Source organism: Panulirus ornatus, chromosome 1 (genome assembly GCF_036320965.1).
Source record: "Panulirus ornatus isolate Po-2019 chromosome 1, ASM3632096v1, whole genome shotgun sequence".
NCBI classification, from domain to species: Eukaryota; Metazoa; Arthropoda; class Malacostraca; order Decapoda; family Palinuridae; genus Panulirus; species Panulirus ornatus.
In genome coordinates this window covers 9,601,532-9,626,721 of record NC_092224.1, presented here as the reverse complement: position 1 = coordinate 9,626,721, position 25,190 = coordinate 9,601,532, and the positions used below count along the sequence as shown (strand labels likewise).

Genomic DNA, 25,190 nt, shown 5'->3' with positions numbered 1-25,190 from the left:
TTGATCTCGACTTCCTGAAGGAAATGATTTAATGTCTCATTTAAAGAACTTTTATTTTCCTGTCGTATAAGAATAGATTTTTTCAGGTCAAGTGTGTATAGAGTACCTCCACAGGTAACACAGATAGTGAGCCTCGTGCTGTAGTTTAGAGTAGCTGATGTTAGAGTAAACACGTAGACGCTACAGTAATATTTCTAGTGTACAGAAGTATGGTGTGTTGGAGGACCAGCTGGAGGGAATGCTGTAGACAAGGATGCTGGTCCTGCTGAGTGGAAGGATACGTGGCGTAACACCAGAGTGAGGGTGGATGTGATGGCTCGTGTCTTGGGGAGGGGCTGGTAAAACAGGCTATCACTCACCTCCCCAAGGACGCCGCAGTGCCACTCCTCCTCCCACACTCCCCTCTCAAACTCCTGTCCACAACACATAAGGATTGAGAGAACGGCAGACGCAGCCTCCCCACCTACTGCCATAGCTAACACCTCATAGTCGCAGTTTTTTTTTAAGGTCCACCGGTTTGGTGAACTGTACGTGGTTCGTTGTCCTTGACAGCAAATGATTATGAAGTTTATTAACTTAAGTCGTGGACTACCTTTGCACACGGCAGTACAACCCATGGGCAAGAGTCTTCCATATTGATGGCCTCGGCCTTTGACCTAACCCATAAGGGCCAGGCCATGGTACTCCAAGGGTCGTACTGTCGTGCTCAAGGGTCTCACTCCACCATATGGTCAGGGACAGTGGTCTAGACTTATCAGCATTAAGCTGAGGTGAGCTGTAACATATGGGACGGTAATATTGGTAAGTCTTACATGTGTATTTTTTTTTTTTTAAGTATATTCCCAGCTGTTGGTGCTCGGGTTAATAACCACTACAGTAGAACTCCTGGAGAGAAATGTTGCCACATTTCCACAGAATATGTCCCACCGCAGTGGTAATGGTGGTACTGTGAGCAGCTGTCCTCCTGACGGCCACATGTGGTGGTGTCGAACCCTGGTACTCTGCATGATTGTCTTAATGGTGTGCAACGATGATAAAGAGCACTGAGGATGATTCTCTCTCTCTCTCTCTCTCTCTCTCTCTCTCTCTCTCTCTCTCTCTCATATATATATATATATATATATATATATATATATATATATATATATATATATATATATATATATATATTATATATATATATATATATTATATATATATATATATATTATTTTTATAATTACTATTATTTTATTATTATAATTACTACTATCATTATTATTATTATTATTATTATCATTATTATTATTATTAACCTCAGGAACCATTTAATAAGTTTCCTGCAATATCGAGGATGCATTCCAAGTTTGAGCAGGATATGGTAGGTTCCATTGGAGATGACAGGTCCTCAAAGATGCTGTACTACTGTCCGTCTGCTGAAGGTGACTCCACGCTCTCAGGGTTAGCACTTGATGGCGGAGTCCAGGAATATATATATATATATATATATATATATATATATATATATATATATATATATATATATATATATATATACACACACACAGTATATGCATAAAATCACAAGGAAAATGAAACAAATTCCCAAATACACTTTCGTGTAATGATCACATCGTCAGGGAAGATACAAGAATGAAATAGGGGACTTAGAACAGTTAGTTGATATACAAGGAAGAGACGAAGCTAAGACGCCGTTGGTAAACAAGCGTTACCGATGCCGTTTTAGCTGCGTCTCTTCCTTATACATCAACTGACTGCTCTACGTGTTCTACCCCATTCTAGAATACCCCCTGACGATGCGTTCATTACACGAAAGTGCACTTAGGAACTTAACGTGTTTCATTTTCCTCGTTTTATGCATATACTAGATCATGAGCAAAAGGGTTTATAACAAGAATGGTAATGAAGGTCTGTATAAACTGGATACCTTCGGCGAGGATATAGCATTGTCCGTTGACAAGTGGGAGTGCTATCTCATCGTTGAACCTTTCATCCCAAAGAAGTCCATCTTTTTTTTTTTTTGCTGCTGAAAGTAATAATCATCCTCAGCCTCACCCCACAGACCTTAATATGCCCTGGTTCATCCAACTGCAGCCCGTCGCCCTTCGTATACCATATCGCTCCAGTTCACTGTATCCCATGCACGCCTCACACCCTCGTTCCTGCTCGGGCCCGATCACTCGAAACATCCTTTACTCCATCCTTCCACCTCCAGTATGGTCTCTCCCTTATCCTTGTCTCGTCCACTTCTGACTGGATACTCTCTTTCTTCAGCTTGTGCTCATTCATCCTCTCTAGATGTCCAGATATTTTCACCACGCTCTTTTCATCTCTTGTCAGCCACACTCCTCTCTGTGCCACATCTCTTACTTACCCTTTCGTTTCTTACTCGATCAACCCTCCTCACACAGCATATTGTCCTTAGTATTGCAATTCCAAAGCATCCATATTCCATACTTTTTTTTATCGTGCCCCACGCTTTCCATCCATACAACACCGTTGGTACTACCATCAACATACCCATCTATATGCTCACACACTCACACACACACACACACACACACACACACACACACACACACACACACACACAGTGACCTCTCTTGTCATACACTTCTTATTATGCACAGGACTTTCGACCTCTCACTAGTCGTATGGCTCATTTCTATCCGGTGCCATGTCCACTCCCAAGTATCTAAAACACTCGCTTCCAAATCGTTCTTTCCATTCACTTTTACTTTCAACCAATATGTCTTTCTTCCTACTAGACATTACAGTCTTGCATTTATTTGCACTAAAAATATCAATATTTTTTGTTCACAGTCTTCCAAACTCAGAGACCAAAATATGCAACTTTTCATTTGAGTCTGCTACCAGAGCAGCGTCATCAGCGACCAATCCCCCCAAGTTCCCACCATCACCTACAACAAACTGCAAACCAGTCCCTTTCTCCAAGGCCTTCGCATTTACCTCCTCCTCCACCTCATCTGTTAACCTATTAGATATCCATGGTGGCATTGCACACCCTTTCCACAGACCCACCTTCATCTGGAGCCTATCGCCCTCCTTCCTTCCTTCATACTCCTCAGTGCTTCTAGTAGCTTTCCTCCCACACCAAATATTCATGACACCTTCCTCAACGCAGCTTTATCATAAGTTTACTCCTGACCCATGAATGCAACGTACAAATCTTCTTTCTGTTTCTCACACAGATTCATCAGAGCAAACACTTGATCCACAGATTCTCTAGCACTCCAGACACAACATTGGTCCTTCCCAGTCTGATGCTTTCCAGCCACATAATGGGAATCCTGGATTGATTAGCATTCTTAATGCAAATATGGCTTATGGTGTGGTGCCTAAGGCCCCTTATTGTGTCATTGTATAAAGGCAGTGGGACAAAACTGAATGTTCGAATACAGAAATATAGATTTGCTGTGTGTACCTAGTAGGGTGTCTGGAAGAGAGGTGAACTTCAGATTCGGAAGGAACATTGTGCCTTCAGGAATAGTACAGAATGCGTTTGGATCCGGTGTTCGATCTGAAGAATGTATGCGAGAAGTACACAGAGATAGGCTAGTGGCATTTATGGATCTGGAGAAAGCGTATTGTTGGGTCGATATAGATTCTCTGCAAAAGGTGTTGAGATTCTATGGTGTGAGAGGAGGGCTGGTAGGATCAGCAAAGAAAATTATATGAAGGCCTGTGTGACAGTAGGAAGAAAGGAGGGTGGGTATTCCAGGTGAAGGTCGGTCTGGGACAGGGATGTGTGATATCACCATGGCTGTTTAATTTGTTCATGGATGGGATGGTGAGGTGGTAAATACAAGGGTCTTTGAGAGAGAAATAGGTCTACAGTCTGTCGGGGATTGGGCGTGCCTTGAAGAAAGTTAGTTCTCGTTCGCTGATTATACGGTGCTAGTGGCAGATTTGAGTAGGAAGCTGCAAAAACTAGTGTCTGAATTTGAGTGTGTTTAAGAGGAGAAACTTCAGAATGAATGTGAATAAAATCAACTTTATTGGATTTACCAGTGGAAAGAGAGAAGCTAGTTGGAGTGTCATTTTTAAATGGAGAGAATTTGAAAGTAGTGGGATGTTTTAGATAACTAGGAGTTGCCTTTGCAACGAATGGAACAATAGACGCGAAGTAAGGCATAGAGTGGATGAGGGGACTAATGCCTTTGGCCCACTGAGGAGCGTGTGGGAAGATAGGTTAATGTCTTCGAGGGCAAGAAAGGGTATGATTAACGGTATAGTAGTCCCGACGGCGTTGTATGGGTGCGAAGCGTGGGCTCTACATAAAAAAGCACGGAACAGGGTGAATGTGTTGGTAATGAAATGTATGAGGACAATATGTGGTGTGAGGAGGGTTGATCAAATAGGAATGATAGGGTAAGACAGACGTGCGGTAACTGGAGAAATATGTATTGAGAGAGCTGAAGAGGATGTCCTAAAATGGAACATACGGAGCGAATGAGTAAGGAGAGGAAGACGGAGTTTCCGGGTGAAGGTAGATCTGTAGCAGGGGTTTGTGATGTCACCATGGCTGTTTGATTTGTTTATGGTAGTTAGGAAGGTGAATGCTAGGGTCTTGGGGAAAGGAGCAGGTATGCAGTCTGTTGGGGATGGGGCTGAAAGGGGTTAGTTATTGTTTGCTTATGACAGTGCTGGTGGCAAATTCGAGAGAAAGCCTGCATAAGTTTGTGTCTTGAGTTCAGGAGGGTTTGCGAAGGGAGGAAGTTAAAAGTAGATTAAATAAAGTCAAGGTATACAGTTTAACAGGGCAAAGAGATGGGTTAGCTGAGGTGTGAGTTTGAATGGAGAAAACTTGGAGGAAGTGAAGTGTTTTAGAATTTTGGGAATGGACATGACAATGAATCGTGCCATGGAAGCTGAGGCGAGTCATAGGGTGGGTGAGAGGGCAAAGATTCTGGGTGCCATGAGGAATGTGTGGAAAGAGAGGTCACTATCTGAGAGAGGCGAAAATGATTGTGTTTGAAAGTACAGTATTCTCGATGGTGTTGTACGGGTACGAGGCATGGGCTATATGTGTAAATGTACGGAAGAAGATGAATGTTTTAGAAATTTAATGTCTGAGGAGAAAAAGAGATGTGAGGGGGCTTGTTCGAGTAAGGGATGTTAAGGTAAGAGAGAGATGAGGTGATTATAAGAGTACGGTTGAGAGACCTGAAGACTGTGGACTGATTTTGTTTGATCACATAAAGAGAATGAGTGAGAAGAGGTTGACAGGGAATATGTGTGTCAGAAGTAGGGTTAACAAGGAGAAGGGGGAGACGAGGTGGGAGATAGAAGGATGAAGTGAATGAAATTTTAAGAACTTGGGGTCTGAACATACAGGAAGGTGAAAGGCGTGCACGGGATACAGTAAATTGGAGCTATGTGGTATACGGGGCGAAGTATATATATATATATATATATATATATATATATATATATATATATATATATATATATATATATATACATATATATATATGACCAAACTAAGCGGCAATTGGTTTCGCCAAGAGCGTGAAGTCACCTTCGACAAGGCTTTAAAATCGACAGTGAACTAGAGTATTTAGGATCATCGTCGAGGACCTCCTTTCCCCCAAGAAGGCCACCTTACCCTGCAGCTCTGAAACTGCAAGAGCCAAAATGATTAGGTTTTGGGATTATTATGATTATTATCAGCAGTAGTATTAGGATTATTATTACTATTGTTATTAGTGAACAGTTCCAGAACTCCCTGGGGCTTCTGCAGTTTTGAGGGTACACTGAGCAGAAAAGGTAGATGCTAGACTCCCCTGGGGTGATAATGTCCTAGACCAGTCTGTAGTCCTTCTCGTCCGCTGACGACGTAGCCTCGTTATCTGTGTAACCAGTTGTAGACGTAGTCCGTTTATATATATATATATATATATATATATATATATATATATATATATATATATATATATATATATATATATATATACCAAGGCAACTGTATTGAGAGAGGTCGTTAGGTAGGTCTTCATTAATTTCCTCATTTGGACTTTCACTACCATCTTCAGGAGTCATTCTACCAGTAGCCTTGTTCGTCTGTGATATACAGACTTACGTACCAGTTGCTATTTCTGGAAGAAAAGTATATCCTCAAGTGACCCCCACCCACGACCTCCACGGAAGCAGATAACTGTCAACAGTTAAAGTACGAAGGAACATACATTTAGTTTATTCACAGTGTCACTATAGCTACCTGCCAGGAATTCACAAAATTACTCGTATGTAAATACTTCTGTAAATTGCATATATATATATATATATATATATATATATATATATATATATCATACAATCTAGGACTTCTTTTATGAGACTCCTGCAATTTCGAAACTGCAGTCTGGTCAAAAGTCGAGAAATAATGGACTCCTTAGTAGCGCGATATCCTCATCATGACTCTACTACTCCCCGTCCATTAAGTGTTACAACCTCGATGAAGGTGACTTGACTGACCATGTAACAACTGGCAGGCGGTGTCCGTACACACACACACACACTCGCAAATATATATATATATATATATATATATATATATATATATATATATATATATATATATATATATATATATATATAATCCCTTGTCTTACGCACTTTATTTACCTCCTTCCAAAACATCTTTTTATTCTCCCTAAAATCTAATGATACTCTCTCACCCCAACTCATTTACCCTCTTTTTCACCTCTTGCACCTTTCTCTTGATCTCCTGTCTCTTTTTTTATATACATCTCCCACTCATTTGCATTATTTCTATGCAAAAATCGTCCAAATGCCTCTCTTTTCTCTTTCACTAATAATCTTACTTCTTCATCCCACCACTCACTACCCTTTCTAATCTGCCCACCTCCCACGCTTCTCATGCCACAAGCATCTTTTGCGCAAGCCATCACTGCTTCCCTAAATACATCCCATTCCTCCCCCACTCCCCTTACCTCCTTTGTTCTCACCTTTTTCCATTCTGAACTCAGTCTCTCCTGGTACTTCCTCACACAAGTCTCCTTCCCAAGCTCACTTACTCTCACCACTCTCTTCACCCCAACATTCTTCAGTGAAGGGGGCTAATGGGGAGGCGATAACAAGTAGTGGTGATGTGAGAAGGAGATGGAGTGAGTATTTTGAAAGAATGGCCCAACCCACCCACATACACATATATATACATACACGTCCACACACGCAAATATACACACCCATACATCTCAATGTATACATATATATACACACACAGACATATACATATATACACATGTACATAATTCATACTGTCTGCCTTTATTCATTCTGATCGCCACCTCGCCACACATGGAATAACAACCCCCTCCCCCCTCATGTGTGCGAGGTAGCGCTAGGAAAAGACAACAAAGGCCCCATTCGTTCACACTCAGTCTCTAGCTGTCATGTAATAATGCACCGAAACCACAGCTCCCTTTCCACATCCAGGCCCCACACAACCTTCCATGGTTTACCCAAGACGCTTCACATGCCCTGGTTCGGGCCATTGACAGCACGTCGACCCCGGTATACCACATCGTTCCAATTCACTCTATTCCTTGCACGCCTTTCACCCTCCTGCATGTTCAGGCCCCGATCTCTCAAAATCTTTTTCACTCCATCTTTCCACCTCCAATTTGGTCTCCCACTTCTCCTTGTTCCCTCCACCTCTGGCACATATATCCTCTTGGTCAATCTTTCCTCACTCATTCTCTCCATGTGACCAAACCATTTCAAAACACCCTCTTCTGCTCTCTCAACCACACTCTTTATATTTCCACACATCTCTCTTACCCTTACATTACTTACTATATCAAACCTCCTCACCCCACATATATATAAAGAGCAGTGTGGTTTCAGAAGTGGTAGAGGATGTGTGGATCAGGTGTTTGCTTTGAAGAATGTATGTGAGAAATACTTAGAAAAGCAAATGGATTTGTATGTAGCATTTATGGATCTGGAGAAGGCATATGATAGAGTTGATAGAGATGCTCTCTGGAAGGTATTAAGAATATATGGTGTGGGAGGCAAGTTGTTAGAAGCAGTGAAAAGTTTTTATCGAGGATGTAAGGCATGTGTACGTGTAGGAAGAGAGGAAAGTGATTGGTTCTCAGTGAATGTAGGTTTGCGGCAGGGGTGTGTGATGTCTCCATGGTTGTTTAATTTGTTTATGGATGGGGTTGTTAGGGAGGTAAATGCAAGAGTCTTGGAAAGAGGGGCAAGTATGAAGTCTGTTGGGGATGAGAGAGCTTGGGAAGTGAGTCAGTTGTTGTTCGCTGATGATACAGCGCTGGTGGCGGATTCATGTGAGAAACTGCAGAAGCTGGTGACGGAGTTTGGTAAAGTGTGTGGAAGAAGAAAGTTAAGAGTAAATGTGAATAAGAGCAAGGTTATTAGGTACAGTAGGGTTGAGGGTCAAGTCAATTGGGAGGTGAGTTTGAATGGTGAAAAACTGGAGGAAGTGAAGTGTTTTAGATATCTGGGAGTGGATCTGTCAGCGGATGGAACCATGGAAGCGGAAGTGGATCATAGGGTGGGGGAGGGGGCGAAAATTTTGGGAGCCTTGAAAAATGTGTGGAAGTCGAGAACATTATCCCGGAAAGCAAAAATGGGTATGTTTGAAGGAATAGTAGTTCCAACAATGTTGTATGGTTGCGAGGCGTGGGCTATGGATAGAGTTGTGCGCAGGAGGATGGATGTGCTGGAAATGAGATGTTTGAGGACAATGTGTGGTGTGAGGTGGTTTGATCAAGTAAGTAACGTAAGGGTAAGAGAGATGTGTGGAAATAAAAAGAGCGTGGTTGTGAGAGCAGAAGAGGGTGTTTTGAAATGGTTTGGGCACATGGAGAGAATGAGTGAGGAAAGATTGACCAAGAGGATATATGTGTCGGAGGTGGAGGGAACGAGGAGAAGAGGGAGACCAAATTGGAGGTGGAAAGATGGAGTGAAAAGGATTTTGTGTGATCGGGGCCTGAACATGCAGGAGGGTGAAAGGAGGGCAAGGAATAGAGTGAATTGGAGCGATGTGGTATACAGGGGTTGACGTGCTGTCAGTGGATTGAATCAAGGCATGTGAAGCGTCCGGGGTAAACCATGGAAAGCTGTGTAGGTATGTATATTTCCGTGTGTGGACGTGTGTATGTACATGTGTATGGGGGGGGGGTTGGGCCATTTCTTTCGTCTGTTTCCTTGCGCTACCTCGCAAACGCGGGAGACAGCGACAAAGTATAAAAAAAAAAAAAAAAAATATATATATATATATATATATATATATATATATATATATATATATATATATATATATATATATATATACATATATATATATATATATATATAGGTGTTACCGAACTCCGCCAGTATATGGTTTTATCGCCAGTGGAAAGTCACCTCTTAGAGGGAATGGTATACAGCTTGGTGAGGAGTTTCTCTCTTCAAAGGTGTCCATCATTTCTGTGCTGATGAGTGGAGCGCAGTGTCGAAGCTGCAGTAGCCTTATCATTGGGATTTCTGAGGTTGATTTCATATATATATATATATATATATATATATATATATATATATATATATATATATATATATATATATATATATACACACACACGAAATGTCTTTCTCTTTGCCAATTTTGAGTGTGCGTATGTGTACATATTGGTGTAAGTTCTCTCTCTATGTTCACAGTTCCTTCCCTTCTGTTGTTCCTTCTGTTACCGTTTAACGTTAGTGAGGTGTGTTATTTTGTGCTCTTTGATAAGTGTCTTTTTTCACCATTATTTGATTCATCATCATTTCAGACAAATGTCCTGAAGACTTCACAATATCAGAACCTTTTCAGTATATACTGTGAATTATTCCAGAGTATTATGATTTGCAAATTATTTTTTTTTATACATGAGTGTCAAAGTCATCAGTTTCTTGTATGTGGACGAGGTGTGTGGTGTAGGGATGGGTGAGACTTAGGTAGGTAGGTTTGATGAAGGATTTATCCCAGTGTGGTTTATTTGTGTGAATCTCTCTCTCTCTCTCTCTCTCTCTCTCTCTCTCTCTCTCTCTCTCTCTCTCTCTCTCTCTCTCTCTCTCTCTCTCTCTCTCTCTCGTTATCCAGATTTGTCTTACCGTATTTTTGTGTTCACGTGTGGCCTGTGTACAGTCTTTGATGTGCATGCCAGTCATATATGTGTCCTGTGGCTCTCCTGTTTTGTGTACCCATCCCTGTGTCTTGTATTTTGTATCTTTTTGGGTTTGTATTTCTTGCATTCATGTGCCCTTCTCTGATATGTACCGTATCCAGTTCCAGTGTCCTTGTGTTCTTTTCTCATCCTGTGATATGTGTCCCTTTGTGTCATGAGTTTGTTCTGTATCCTGTATTCGTATTTGTAATGTGTTCTTGCAATATGTCCTTATGTTTTTGTATCCCTGTGTCTTGTGCTTCTAATTCCTGTGTACTGCCTGTGTTCTGTGTACCCCTCGTCTCTTGTGTCCTGTGTTATATGTTCCCCATGTGTTCCTTGTACTTGTGTGAGATGTCCTCCTCCTCCTAACTCGTCGTGTTCTGGTCTTCCTTTCTTTAGTCCCGAGTTCCTCTTACGGTTTTGAACCTCCCTTCCTTGATCCTGTACTTCACGGGTTCTGTGTCCTCCAGTATCCTCTCTTTGCTCCTAGTTCTGCTGTAGTAGTTGTTATGGTTTCTCTGTGGTCGTCCAGAAGTTTGATGTTCTGGTTTCATGCAGGCGCGGTCGTCCTATGGCTCTCCTGGAACTTGGTGACTGTGTGGCCTTTCTAACATGTGCTCCTCCTGTGGTCTTCCTTGGACGTCGTCCTTGTGTGTTGTTTGAAAGACGTAATAATGAGGTATTTGTGCACATGAGTAGTCTGATGTTCTCTGTATGTGAGGCTCTTGATGTGCTCCTCACATGTTCCGTTGTTATACCCCTGAGACATGCTCCTGTGGTGCTCCTGAGGCGTTCTTGTATTTCTTGTAAGGTGTGGTCCTGTGGCATACGGTCTTCCTGTGGTGTACCAAAAAATCTAAACCTTCTCTGGTCTTCCCCTAGCATGGTTTTCTTCGTCCATTGGTTCGACTGAGGCTCTCCAGAAATGTGTCCTGGTGGGTCTCCTGAGGCATCCTACAGGCTCACCTTAGGTGTGTTCTCTGTGTCATGCTTGAATTCCCGTTTTGATCCTCATTTTCCCGTGGTCTTACGGAAACGTAACTGTCTTGCTGTTCCCAATGTGATGTAACATAGCGCTCTTGCAGCATATCTAAAGTGTGTTCTCCTGAGGCGTTGTCCTTCTGTGGTCCTACTGAGAAGATTACTATCAGCTCTTGGGGTTCTGTCGTTCTTGTGGTCCGGCTAGAACGTGGCCTATAGTATCCTTCTGAGTTCTTAATGTGGCCCTTCTGAGGCATGATTACCCTGTGCATCTGGTTCTGTGGCATCCCCTCGTGTATATATATTTTTTCCTACTGTCCTTGGGATACAAGTTCATCCTCAGGTGTAAACTTGCCGTGGATCTGACTGAATTGTTGTATGTTGCTTGTGTCAGGCTTGATGATCCTCTGGTCCTAAATCGCAATCCCTTTTGTTGTTATCCTTAAGTATGGTCTTAATGTGCTTCCTCGTGAGATGTAGTTTCTGTTTTTCTGTGGCTCGCCAATATGTGAGTTGGTAGCAGCTCACTCCACAAACTCTTACTTTCTCCATCTCGCAAATAACACTTGACAAGACATTTTAGGAACGGTCATTTTCTGGATCACATCAGCTGTGAAAGTCCTGTGGCGTAACGCTGTACAGGCATAGATAGAGTTTCTGAACCCTCGGCCTTCCTGCGTCCTCCTTGAGTCATTGTATTTCTGTCATCTGAAGTCGTAATCCTCCTTTAGGCTTTCTTGTGTGCGTGATCCCCTTGGGTTTTGTTGATTAGTGGTCTCATCAGGTCCTGGTCCCGCTCCTGTGCATTTCATGATGCACTGTTTTGTTATGGCTCTTGATTGATCTTTATGAACCCCTCTGAGTATTATAACTGTGACTCTTCGGTGAAATGGTATTTTTGTGTGCCTCTTGAGGTGTTGCTCCTCTAATTCGTGCCAACTGGCGTCAGTACCCGTCATAAGGCAAGAACATCCAGTGGCACCCTGGAGGCATGGTAAGTGTGTGTGTGTTCCTCTCCAGACACTGGCCTCACCTGGGCAATACATTTAATGGCCTCATGCTATCCTTCCCAGGACGCTAGCTGTCTCTAGCTCTGCCATGACCCCCTCGTGGTATATCTCTCCTTAGACATGAGCTTCCATTCGCCTTCCACATACTGAGACATAACGTCCCTGTAATCTTCCTCAGCCCTGCCACTTCTTTGGCCGTCTTAAGTTGTGGACTTCGTAATCTGTTGTCATCCTGTGATCCCGAAGCGTAAGTTTATAACCGGAAGTCTTGAGGTGTAATATTCCAGAGGTCGAACTGAGGTCTGGTCGTCATATGGTACATCTGAGACGTCGTCCCCAGAGGCCATCTTGTTCTCGTTGCACCATGTGTTCCTTTTTTTATCTTGTGCCAGTCATTGTTCTGCATGTCTTCTGTGCACTCGCTATGTACCCGTGTCGACTTGACTGTCTGTACCTCGTGACACCATTGTTTATGATAAACCCTCACATCTTGTGTCCTAATGTATATTGTATGTTTTTATTTTTTGATGGATTATTATCCTTAGACATGTTGCTCTTGTGATTCTCTTGTGGCGTTAGACGTGATGTTCACGTTATTTCTGAGACGTTGTTTTCATTTAACCTCTTGTCGTTCTTGGGGCATGATCCTCCTCCAGCAGTCTAGAAATATTAAGTACTGTTGGCACTCTTCATGCTCGGCCCACCTTCAGTCTTGCTGAAGCATTTGACTCTTTTCAAACACTTCATACTTTGTCCTCCACACGTGTTTTCTTCTTCCCTTGGCTTCCCTAATGACTGGTCCGCATTCAGTCCTCTTCTGCGGTCCTAGGATGGCGTGGTCCTCCTATGGCCCTCTTGAAAATTCTTTCTCCTGAAGAAAACCTTCGGCTTTTTCTCCTAAGAAGGTCTTTCTTAGGGCCCAGTAAGGCTTGGTACTACTGTGGTTCTATAGACGTAGCCTTTGTTTGGCTCTCCTGTAGCGTGGTTCTCCTCAAGCATGGCCCAGCTGTAGTCCTCCTTTTACATAGGTTTTCTTTGGTTGTGACGCTACTCATTTGTGGCCCACTTCAGTTTTATCCCTTGCTCAGTTGTAGCCCCCCTTATCTGTAGCCCTGCTTGGTTGTGACCCCTGTCAGTTGTGGCCCTGCTTGATTGTGACCCCTGTCAATTGTAGCACTGCTTAATTGTGACCCCTATCAATTGTGGCCCTGCTTGGTTGTGACCCTTGTCAATTGTGTCCCTGCTTGGTTGTGACCCCTGTCAATTTTGGTCCTGCCATTCTGTGGCCCTGCTCAGTAGTGGCTTTGCTCGGATGTGTTGCCGCTTATCTATGGTCCTGCTCTGTTGTGGTCTTGCGTTTCTGTGATCCCGCTCGATTGTAACGCTGTTCATCTGTCGCCGCCTGTTGCTTTGACCCTGCTCGCCTGTGGTCATGTTTATTTGTGGCCTTGACCCTCTGTGGTTCTGCCCAAGTATTGTCCTGCTTATCTGTGAACATCTTTTGTTGTGGTCCTGGCCATATGTGGCCTTTACTTGAATGTGGTCCTGCTTATCTGTGGCCCTGATTATCAAAGCCACTTGCCCATCAGTGGTCTAACGTATCTGTGGCCTTGTTCATCCATGGCCCTGCTATCTATAGTCATGCACGGTTACGCCCCCTGATTATCTGTGGTCTTGCATGGGTACAGCATAGGTTGTATGTGTCCCTGCTGAGCAGTGGCCCTTCTTGGCTGTAGCCGTTCTAGAATTTGGCCCTTTTTAGTTGTGGTCCTACACATTTGTGACCCTTCTCAGCAGTGACTTTGCTCGGATTCGACTCTGCTCAGCTATTGCCCTTCTCAGCTGTGGATTTGCTGGGCTGTGACCCTCCTGAGATGTGACTCTGCTGGGCTGTGGCTCTGCTTGGCTATGAATCTGCTCAACTATGGCGCTATCAGCTGGGGCCCATCCTATTGTGGCCCTGTGTAGCTGTGGCCATCAATTATCGATTGATTTTCATCCCGTGGTAGCAATTTATCACTACATATATCCTAAAAGGAATGACAGTGATTGTATTGAGAACAACACCACACATCTTGCTGGGAGGCGCTGGAACGAGCGGAACCTGTGTACTGGAGCTGCCTTTGAGGACCATGGGTCCCACAGCTACCAGCAAAGCACTGTCCTGTACATTCTATATGGCTGAGTGAAACCGCGCTCTGCAGTACGTGATGACGTGCGATCGATGTGAGGCTCGAATTGCTGCAGTTGTGCACACAGGGTGAGCCTCGAGTTGCAGTTGGAGTGGGCATGTCTCCGCCTCACCTCGCGTCAGAAGGATGGCCGAGACTGATTTCATAATCCACCTTCCGCGGACTGGAGGGTGGCAGGGAGGGAGCCAGCAGGGTGGAGAGGATTTAGTGGTATTGCCAGGAAGTAAGGCACGCCAGCCCGCACCCAGGGAAATTGTCCACCAGTGCTGGTGTACTACAGGCTGGCTGGTCTAGTCTTGATGTACTAAAGGGTTAATGTACTATTAGCTGGCTGGTATGGTGTACCACACCCTGGCCGGACCATTGTTGATGTACTGCAGGCTTGTTGTTTCAGTGGTACTGTAGGCCTATATGTACTATAGGCTGGCTGGTATGGTGTACTACAGGCTAGCTGGTCCAGCTTTGGTGGACTGCAGGATAGCTGGCCCGTGAATAGTGTACTATATGCTGGCTGGACCAGTGCTTGTGTACTGAAGACTGGCTTGTATAGTTTTTTGTGTGCTACAGACTGCCTTGTCTAGCGTAAGTTTACTACAGGCTGGTTGGTCCAGTGCTAGTGTACTACAGGTGGGCTGGTCCATTACTTCTAACTGGCTGGTCCAGTGTTAGTTCACTATAGGCTGGTGGACCAAGTGTTGGTGCACTGCAGGTTGGCTAGTCCAGTGCTTGTGTCCTGCAGGTTAGATGGTCCAGTGTTAGTATAATACAGATCGGTTGGTTCATTGTTAGTGTACTAAAGGTTGGTTGGTCCTGTGCTAGTGTACTATGGGCTGGTTGGTCCAGTAATGGTGTACTACAGGCTTTTCTGGTCCAGTAATGGTGTACGTCAGGCTGGCTGGTCCATTGTAGGTGTACTACAGGCTGGTTGGTCCGGTAATGGTGTACTACAGACTTGCTGGTCCAGTGTTGGTATACTGCAGGCTGGTTGGTCCAGTAATGGTGTACTGCAGGCTGGCTGGTCTAGTGCTGGTGTACTGCAGGCTGGCTGGACCAGTGTTGGTGTTCTACAGGCTGGCTGGTCCAGTGTTGGTGTGCTAAAGGCTGGCTGATCCAGTGTTGGTCCAGTGATTGTGTACTACAGGCTGGCTGGTTCAGTGATAGTGTACTTCAGGCTGGCTGGTCCAGTGTTGGTGCACTACAGGCTGGCTGGTCCAGTGATGGTGTAATACAGGCTGGCTGGTCTAGTGATGGCGTATTACAGGCTGGCTGGTTCAGGGTAATGGTGTACTATAGGCTGGCTGGTTCAGGGTAAGGGTGTACTACAGGCTGGCTGGCTCAGGGTAATAGTGTACTACAGGCTGGCTGGATCAGGGTAATGGTGTACTACAGGCTGGCTGGATCAGGGTAATGGTGTACTACAGGCTGGCTGGTTCAGGGTAATGGTGTACTACAGGCTGGCTGGATCAGGGTAATGGTGTACTACAGGCTGGCTGGTTCAGGGTAATGGTGTACTACAGGCTGGCTGGTTCAGGGTAATGGTGTACTACAGGCTGGCTGGTTCAGGGTAATGGTGTACTACAGGCTGGCTGGTTCAGGGTAATGGTGTACTACAGGCTGGCTGGTTCAGGGTAATTGTGTACTACAGGCTGGCTGGTTCAGAGTAATGGTGTACTACAGGCTGGCTGGTTCAGAGTAATGGTGTACTACAGGCTGGCTGGTTCAGGGTAATGGTGTACTACAGGCTGGCTGGTTCAGGGTAATGGTGTACTACAGGCTGGCTGGTTCAGGGTAATGGTGTACTACAGGCTGGCTGGTTCAGGGCAATGGTGTACTACAGGCTGGCTGGTTCAGGGTAATGGTGTACTACAGGCTGGCTGGTTCAGGGTAATGGTGTACTACAGGCTGGCTGGTTCAGGGTAATGGTGTACTACAGAGTAAATACTTCAGGTAGTTAGTAGCAGTGTTTCCCCAGGTCAGTGGTCGCAGGTACACAAATGTACCTGAAGCGGGTGTTGGTTGGGAGGTTTGATGTCTTTAAAGCAGGGATATATCCGTGCAGGTTCTTGCTGTGGTGCGCAGCCATCTCTCACCACACAACCCTACCCTCCACCACTCGTCCACGTTCACATCCCGCCAATTTCTATTCAAAGCCACTTTGAGTTACCGCATTGTAACTTTGCTTAGAGATAACCACCCCATATGTCTTTTTTGTTCTACGTCCTGATGATGTATCATACAGTGTTGTGTTCTTACATGAAAACGCATGCATATAGTGTAATGGTCCATTGAACATTAGGTTAACAATCACAAGTTCATCCCAGCTGAACAGGCCATAAAAAAAAAATATGAGGAATGAGTACGTGAACAACACTGTGTGACATTTGTAACACTGAGGGAGGAGGCGCTCATAAAGATTTTCAAAATGTTAGGTAAGTCATCAGCAGCAGTAGGAGGAGCAGTAGCGGCAGCAGAAGCTGGAACAGGAGCAGGAATGTTAATCAAGGATGGGAGCTCAGCAGCTACAATGAGGAGGAGGTTGTATGGCAAGAAGAAGTCCCAGTCAGAGGGGATGGATCCGCCAATAACACACGGTACAGAAAGCCGAGCTATTGGCGTCCCTGGCCGAGTTCTGCGTTTAGTACCCCTCCTTATTGACAGCTTGAACCCGTTTTCTTTTAGAATTACTGAACAGTCTCTGTGACGGACACCTGGGGTTGCCGGCTCAAAGGATCGCCATTACTTGCTGAGTTTATATTAACGTTACCGCAGTACAGGTGATCTCACCTGAGATATATATATATATAAACCAAGACGGGATCAGTCGACTCGGATGTAAAATTTTCGTACAAAAAAAATTGCTTATATTAGAAAGCAGACGAACATAGATGAACGAAATCACGTCCGGCCCTGCCCTTCACCTTACCTTGAGATTGGCTTGGCTGGAGGAGCGCATCAGACCTTGACATTTATGGGAATGACTTCAGTTTGTCTGCCGTTGGCCAGATGCCTCGTCGACATATGTGCTACATCACACATGCTGTGCGGTATTATGATGTTAGTTTGCTGTTTGTTATATCCTGTCTGTTGAAGTAAACGTGAAATAAGTAACTATGTCGAATCACCTTTGTCTTCACCAGTGTTTCTAACGAAGATAATCTTCTAATGATGCCAGTGGGGTCGTCCAAGTGATTATTGTTGTTCTCAGATGTGACGAATCGAGTTTCCTGGTTGTCGTCTCGCGAAGCGTTGACACGGGGAACACAGGGGAGCAGGGCAACGCAAGTGACGTCAACAAGTGTTTCAAGTTAATCCATGCCCAGCCTAACACACACATACATACATACGCACCCATAGCTAGCCTAACACTCGCACACATGCATATTCATTCATACCCATCCTAACAAATACATACGTACTCATCCATATCCAGCCTAACAAAAACACATACATAAGCACCCATACCTAGCCCATTAGACAGATATACCCATACCCAGTCTGACAGACATACCCACGCATACCCATACCCATGCTGACACGTACGTATGCACCCAAACCCACCCTAACACACATTAGCATACGCAGCTTTACCCAATCTAAAGCATACATAACCACCCATACCCAATCAAATGCACATAAGCATACGCACCCTTACACAGCCAAACACGCATACGTACGCCCCCATATCTAGCTTAGCACATGTATACATACGCACCCTTACTCAGCAACCACACGTACATATGCACCCATACGCAGCCCAACACACACACACACATATATACCCATACCCAGCCTAATACACAGCGCACATACATATTCACCCATACCCAGCCTAACACACACATAATACATACCCATACCCAGCCTGACACAGACACACTCACCCATACCCAACCTATCACACAATACATACATACTCACCCATATAGAACTTAACACACAATTACCTACGCATCCAAATCCATCCTAACACACACGTACATACGCACCTGTACCCAGCCTAACTCATACATACACACTCCCACACATACAATGCATACTCGCGCAAACCCACTTTCATAAGCATCCATCCAAGACTAACACACGCACGCATATGCACCCATACCTAGCCTAACACACGCACGCATGCACGTTAAAGCTAATCCAAACAAGCACATGAAACCATACCCAACGTAATACACATATTCTTGCTTACCCATACTTAGCACTGCATGATATATACATGCATATGCACCCACACACAGCCTAGCCTAGCACACTATACGCAGTCTAAGACGCACGTATTCGCACTCATGCACGGCCTAATACACTTCATACACAGCCTAACACACGCACGCAGCTGCACCCATAGACACACAAGACGTACACAAAAAAGGACACACACACACACACACACACACACACACACACACACACACACGACTCAGTCATGGTACAGCAGGTGATGACAAAGGCTGGTCATTGCAGCCGTTGGCACAGCCTTGTAGCATCACGCAGCATGTCACTCCGTAACAGCTGTACCATTATATATCTCGTATGGCCAGAGGTAGAATGTCTTTCAAGTGATGTGTAGTCCAGCCAGGACGACTAGTGTGGCCTGTCTTGCCGGGGGTGGGCCGCCTGCCTCTCCAGGTAATTTTAGCGTCCTCGCCCAAGTGGACTCGATCCATGTTAGTCCGAGACTATGAAGGTCTCATCGAACGGTGAACGACCCCCACGATCTTCTCCGACCCCGAGTTCCTGGCACAGTGTTGTAATGGCGATTCTTTAGCGTGGTCCATCACCAGCTTTTAACTAATCCCTGTCTCGCAGTTTCTGAAATTTTCTGGAGGCTTGACCCGCGCCTGGCATGTCCCGTCTCTGCCACTCACCACACCACCTCCCCGGCTGGCCTCCCGCCGCCACCCCAGGAGACCGCTGCTGTAACTCCTTCATTACTCTAGTTTTTTGAATAATGTCTTAAAGTCACCTCTAAACTTTTTTTCTTTTAAATCTTTTTTTTTTCTACTGATATTTACAACTGGAATCACAGTTTCTTTGTTTTTTGGGTGGGCTTTAAACCCAGAGAGTATCATTAGTGCTTATCTACCCATGTCTACTTGTAGTCTTTTTCCATTGATATCAGTTTTGATTTCCAGGGAGAGGAGATGTATTTGAAAACATGGCCTTTTCCGACCTGGGCGTTCCATACGTCAATGGTATCACAACTGGTACTAAGCCTCTTCCATAGCTCTTGGATGCGCTTCCCCCAAGTCCTCTTCATCCTCACTCTTCGCATCTGATGTCCTTTTTTTTTTTTAAGATTCTTGTAGCACAACCTTCATGTTCCTCTTGGACCTAGAGAAAAAAAAGGTTCTCCAAAGGACCTTTTGAGATTAATATATTCATAGCAGTATGAGTGTTACCTGTGGGTCTTCATATTATTATCTTCAGTTTATAAAACGAGAGTAAACAGAAATTCTTGATGGTGAAGGACCTTGGCTGGGAGGGTAAAGGCTCTGGCCGGCCACCAGGGACGGACACACGTCACCTGTTGTCTCGCCCGGCCACACAACGACTTTATGTTGTCGTCGGAGCTTCTTTGCTCCTAATTTTTTTACCCCCTCCAAGCAAGCTCTCAAGAATTTCTAGCCCATATCCTTTCTGTTCACTTCTGCTCTTATATATATATATATATATATATATATATATATATATATATATATATATATATATATATATATATACTCTCTCACTATTATTCATTCAGTCTGGCCCTGATGACTGACCTTAAACAGTTTTAAACAAGCATGAAGCCAACCCTACACCCGCCACCCTTGTACCACCCCCCACCCTCCCACCAATGGACCCACTGGCCCGCTCATCACCGTGTCCATCGTGCTGCCGTGAGTGAGGATGTAGAAGTCGGTGGTTCATGCTTTGATTTGCAGGTTTTATTGGATTTATGCATTTCCTCTCAACCGTTTTGTTTTTGGTAGGTGCTAAACTCCGTCCTTATGGAAAGAGCTGAAATTTATGTTTCGTTTTTGATCTGTTTCTGTTTGAACGAGTCCACCCCTCTCCCGGGTGGGCGTTGTGTGTTGTGTTGGCCATAAACAGTGATGACTTGCACTCCGGAGTATTGCTGCAGCTAGCCTGACCATCCCTCTCCTTCACTCCCTTCAAAGTCCCTCTATTTTTTTGTTTTGTATTTTGTTTTTACATTTTTTCGTTGTTGTTTTTTTGTCTTGTTTTGTAGAACTGGATGTTTCCGTTTGCCCTCAGACTCCTGTTGGAGGTTGAGACATGCACTGTAATCTTAAGGCTCTTGACTCGGCTGCATTGTGTGGCGCGGGGGGGAAACTCCCCAGCCACGTGTACCCTCGTCTGAAAGTTGGCTTCTGTCATGTGTATGTGATTCATGCTGTTATGTTCTCATATTCTCTCCCTATGTGATAGATATGTGACATATGTAGGCAGGTAAACAACGGAGATATTTACATTGTACCACATGTCTTATTTGTCTCGGTAAATCATTTCATATATATATATATATATATATATATATATATATATATATATATATATATATATATATATATATATATCTATCCACTAACGAGCATTCTTAACAGGGAGTAAGATCGTAACAGACGAGCTCCTCCAAGAATATTGAATCATCTCCCACCCTCCCTAGTTCCCTCCCTTTTACACTGGTGGTATAACCCTCCCAACACGACCCCTCCACAGCCTGCCCTTCCCCACGATGACTTCTGGCTTTCTAAAAGGTGAACTGGTGAGTACCTAGTAAGACACAGCGCCGGGGAGTATAGAGCACCAGGGGCTACACAGCGCCGGGGAGTATAGAGTACCAGGGGCTACACAGCGCCGGGGAGTATAGAGCACCAGGGGCTACACAGCGCCGGGGAGTATAGAGCACCAGGGGCTACACAGCGCCGGGGAGTATAGAGCACCAGGGGCTACACAGCGCCGGGGAGTATAGAGCACCAGGGGCTACACAGCGCCGGGGAGTATAGAGCACCAGGGGCTACACAGCGCCGGGGAGTATAGAGCACCAGGGGCTACACAGCGCCGGGGAGTATAGAGCACCAGGGGCTACACAGCGCCGGGGAGTATAGAGTATCAGGGGCTACACAGCGCCGGGGAGTATAGAGCACCAGGGGCTACACAGCGCCGGGGATTATAGAGCACCAGGGGCTACACAGCGCCGGGGAGTATAGAGCACCAGGGGCTACACAGCGCCGGGGATTATAGAGTACCAGGGGCTACACAGCGCCGGGGAGTTTAGAGTACCAGGGGCTACACAGCGCCGGGGAGTATAGAGCACCAGGGGCTACACAGCGCCGGGGAGTATAGAGCACCAGGGGCTACACAGCGCCGGGGAGTATAGAGCACCAGGGGCTACACAGCGCCGGGGAGTATAGAGCACCAGGGGCTACACAGCGCCGGGGAGTATAGAGCACCAGGGGCTACACAGCGCCGGGGAGTATAGAGCACCAGGGGCTACACAGCGCCGGGGAGTATAGAGCACCAGGGGCTACACAGCGCCGGGGAGTATAGAGCACCAGGGGCTACACAGCGCCGGGGAGTATAGAGCACCAGGGGCTACACAGCGCCGGGGAGTATAGAGCACCAGGGGCTACACAGCGCCGGGGAGTATAGAGCACCAGGGGCTACACAGCGCCGGGGAGTATAGAGTACCAGGGGCTACACAGCGCCGGGGAGTATAGAGCACCAGGGGCTACACAGCGCCGGGGAGTATAGAGTACCAGGTGCTACACAGCGCCGGGGAGTATAGAGTACCAGGGGCTACACAGCGCCGGGGAGTATCGGGAAGTTGAGAGATGGTCAATGAAGTTGGTTTGTGTGGGTGAGTTACCTTTTGTCGTGTGGTGCCCGGGGATCACGACACACTCTGGTTTACGTGGAAGTTCTTGCATTTGAAGTATAGATCTCTCTCTCTCTCTCTCTCTCTCTCTCTCTCTCTCTCTCTCTCTCTCTCTCTCTCTCTCTCTCTCTCTCTCTCTCTCTCTCTCTATGACGACAAGGAATGAATATCAACAACTTCATTAAGCTCTCTTGAAAATCTCTGTGACAGAGAAATGTTTTCCATCTCCCTTTCAATGCCCCCCCCCCCAACCCACTCGTTACCCCAGTCACCCCTCTCACTCCCCCGTCATTACTCCCCTCCCTTCTCAGTTAGTTTCACTGCCCCCTTACCCCTCTCATCTACTTCACTGGTCTGTCTGCAGTAATGAATAGAATGTTGATTATTGGTAATAAGATTGAGGATACATTTGTATATCTGAGAAGATTGACTATATATATATATATATATATATATATATATATATATATATATATATATATATATATACGAATAAAGTGTATATGAACGCGCACCTTCATATATATATATATATATATATATATATATATATATATATATATATATATATATATATATATATATATATATGGGTTACTTGCACCTGAACAGAAATCGTACCACATATGTAGGCCGGATTGTGGATTGGTGAAGGGGGGGGATCATTTATTTACCATGACTAAGGTAGGAACAGGTCGAATCGATCCAGGATGTCAAGTGGGGTCATTCCAGGTGCCGGGTCAGGAGAGATCAGGTGCACCCAACCTAACCTCAGATCACCTAATCCGTCAGGCTTGTGCTTAGAAACTTGCTCCGCAAAAAAAAAAAAAAAAAAAAAAATCCCTTTCAGAGCCAAATACTAAAGTTTCTATTGACCACGAACACCCCAGTTCTTGGAACAAGATGAACTGCCAGGGTCAGCGCCATCACCGAATCCTGATATCATAAGAATAACAGAAACGAGAATGACAACTTCAGGGAATCACTTAATGGCAGTATCGAGGTGTGGAGCTATCAGTAAGGCAAGATAACACGAGGCAAGTGGAGGTGTTCTGCTCTGTGTAACAGAGGGGTTAGATGTGACCAGGATATATGACATAGTTGATGCGAGCGACTTGCTCTACATAGTAATAGATATCACTTCTGTCGGCGTATACAGACCCGGAAACGGTGTAGAAAACGATAGTATATCGTACAAAAGATTAGTTTGAAATGAAACGGCACTTATCACAGATTCTAGCAATTGCAGTATTATTAAGCAGCAACTCTTGTCAGGGAAAGAGACCAATCTATTTAGGTGAGATAACTTTTTAAATTAGATCGTCTTAGTGTAACGAGAGGCAACAACGTATTAGACTTTGGGATATATAGACGAAATCTGATTAGCTTCTGTAGAGTTGATGAAAAGAAAGGTAGGAGTGATTACACTACATCTTATTCACCGAAATCTTTGGGTTACAGATATAACGTATCTGATTTTACAATAACAAATTTCAATAAAAAGCTTCAGGACTCTTGATGATATAAAGTGGATTAAGTTTTAAACGTAGACCCGGCGAAAAAGATGTGAAGTAAATAAGAAAAACACGATAATTCTCCTTGAGAAAAACAGTATTCCGGGAAGAAAAAGAGGATTGGTAGGAAAGGTATGCCAGTGTGATGACTAGAGAAATAAAGGATTTGATGACACGTAAAACCATGAACCTGGGAAATCCGAAGTAAGTGGCACTCCGCAGAATCAAGAAATATATGCAGTATGACGAAGAGAATATTGGATGAAAATTAGAAACGGTAAAAAGTAGAATTTGAAGAGGGAAATTTTCACAGAAGGAAATTACTTGATATATGTAAAAACAAGAAACTAAAACGAGCCGCTATGGACCCAGTATTTTATAAAAATGTCGAACAAAAATGGCACATAAAGTCATGATACTTAAAAAGCGTCCATTTTAATCAACGAATCAGCGTTTATGATCAAAAACTCCTGAAGAAATACCGCAAACACAAAATGTATTTCCACGGTCAGAAAATGCAGAACTGAGGCATTCATGGCCTTCAGAGATATGAAGTACCTCAACACTCGGAAGAATCAAATCTGAATAGGCCACCTGGTCCAGATGTCACCCCTCCCAGAACGCTGCAAGAAGTGAACTGACAACGTTTTCAATGTCTCAGATCAGATGGTCAACAAATCGCCACAAGATAAAGTTCCTAATGGCTGGAAGTTGGCAGACGTAAAGCCATCAATAAAAGGAGATAGAAAATACATTTCGAACTAACGACCAATTCTTCAAAGTTTTCTCTACAGTTTTAGGCTAGATGTTCGTAGCAATGATTAGGGATAAAACTTCAAATTTTTTGATAAAGTAATACCTGATTATCATACTTTTGATCATGACAGGTTGTTTAATGAATCTGATCGAATTCTTGTGTCTATATATATATATATATATATATATATATATATATATATATATATATATATATATATATATATATGAGGATGTACGAAGGGTAGATATGTTGGAAATGACATGTTTGAGGACAGTGCTTGGTGTGAGGTGGTTTGATCATGGAATATATTGGTCAAAGAGGTGTGTGGTGGTGAGAGTTTGGTCGAGAGAACTGAAGAACTATTTGCTGTATGGTTTAAACATATTGAAAGAATTATGGCTCAGAAGTGGAAGAGACAGAGAGGTGACCAAAATGGGAATGGAAGGATGGAGTGAAAAAGATAGTTGGGGCGATCGGGGCTTGAACGTGCAGGAGGGTGAAATTCGTGCACGGGATAGAGTGAATTAGAACGAAGGGGTCTACAGGGATCGACGTGCTGTTTGGACTAAACCAGGGCATGTGAAGCGACTGGGGACAACCATGGTCCTGGATGTGGGTAGTAGGCAATGATTTTGTTGCTTTG

General features: G+C 44.4%; 1 protein-coding gene across 1 annotated transcript in view; it reads left to right on the top strand.

Moving 5' to 3' along the window:
- The window catches only part of Stacl (SH3 and cysteine-rich domain-containing protein), an 898,939-nt gene that overhangs the window by 747,705 nt on the left and 126,044 nt on the right, over positions 1–25,190 (top strand). Inside the window, exon 16 of the mRNA XM_071674332.1 lies at positions 16,818–16,979. Coding sequence (XP_071530433.1) covers positions 16,818–16,979 — 162 coding nt within the window. The remainder of the gene's footprint in view (positions 1–16,817; positions 16,980–25,190) is intronic.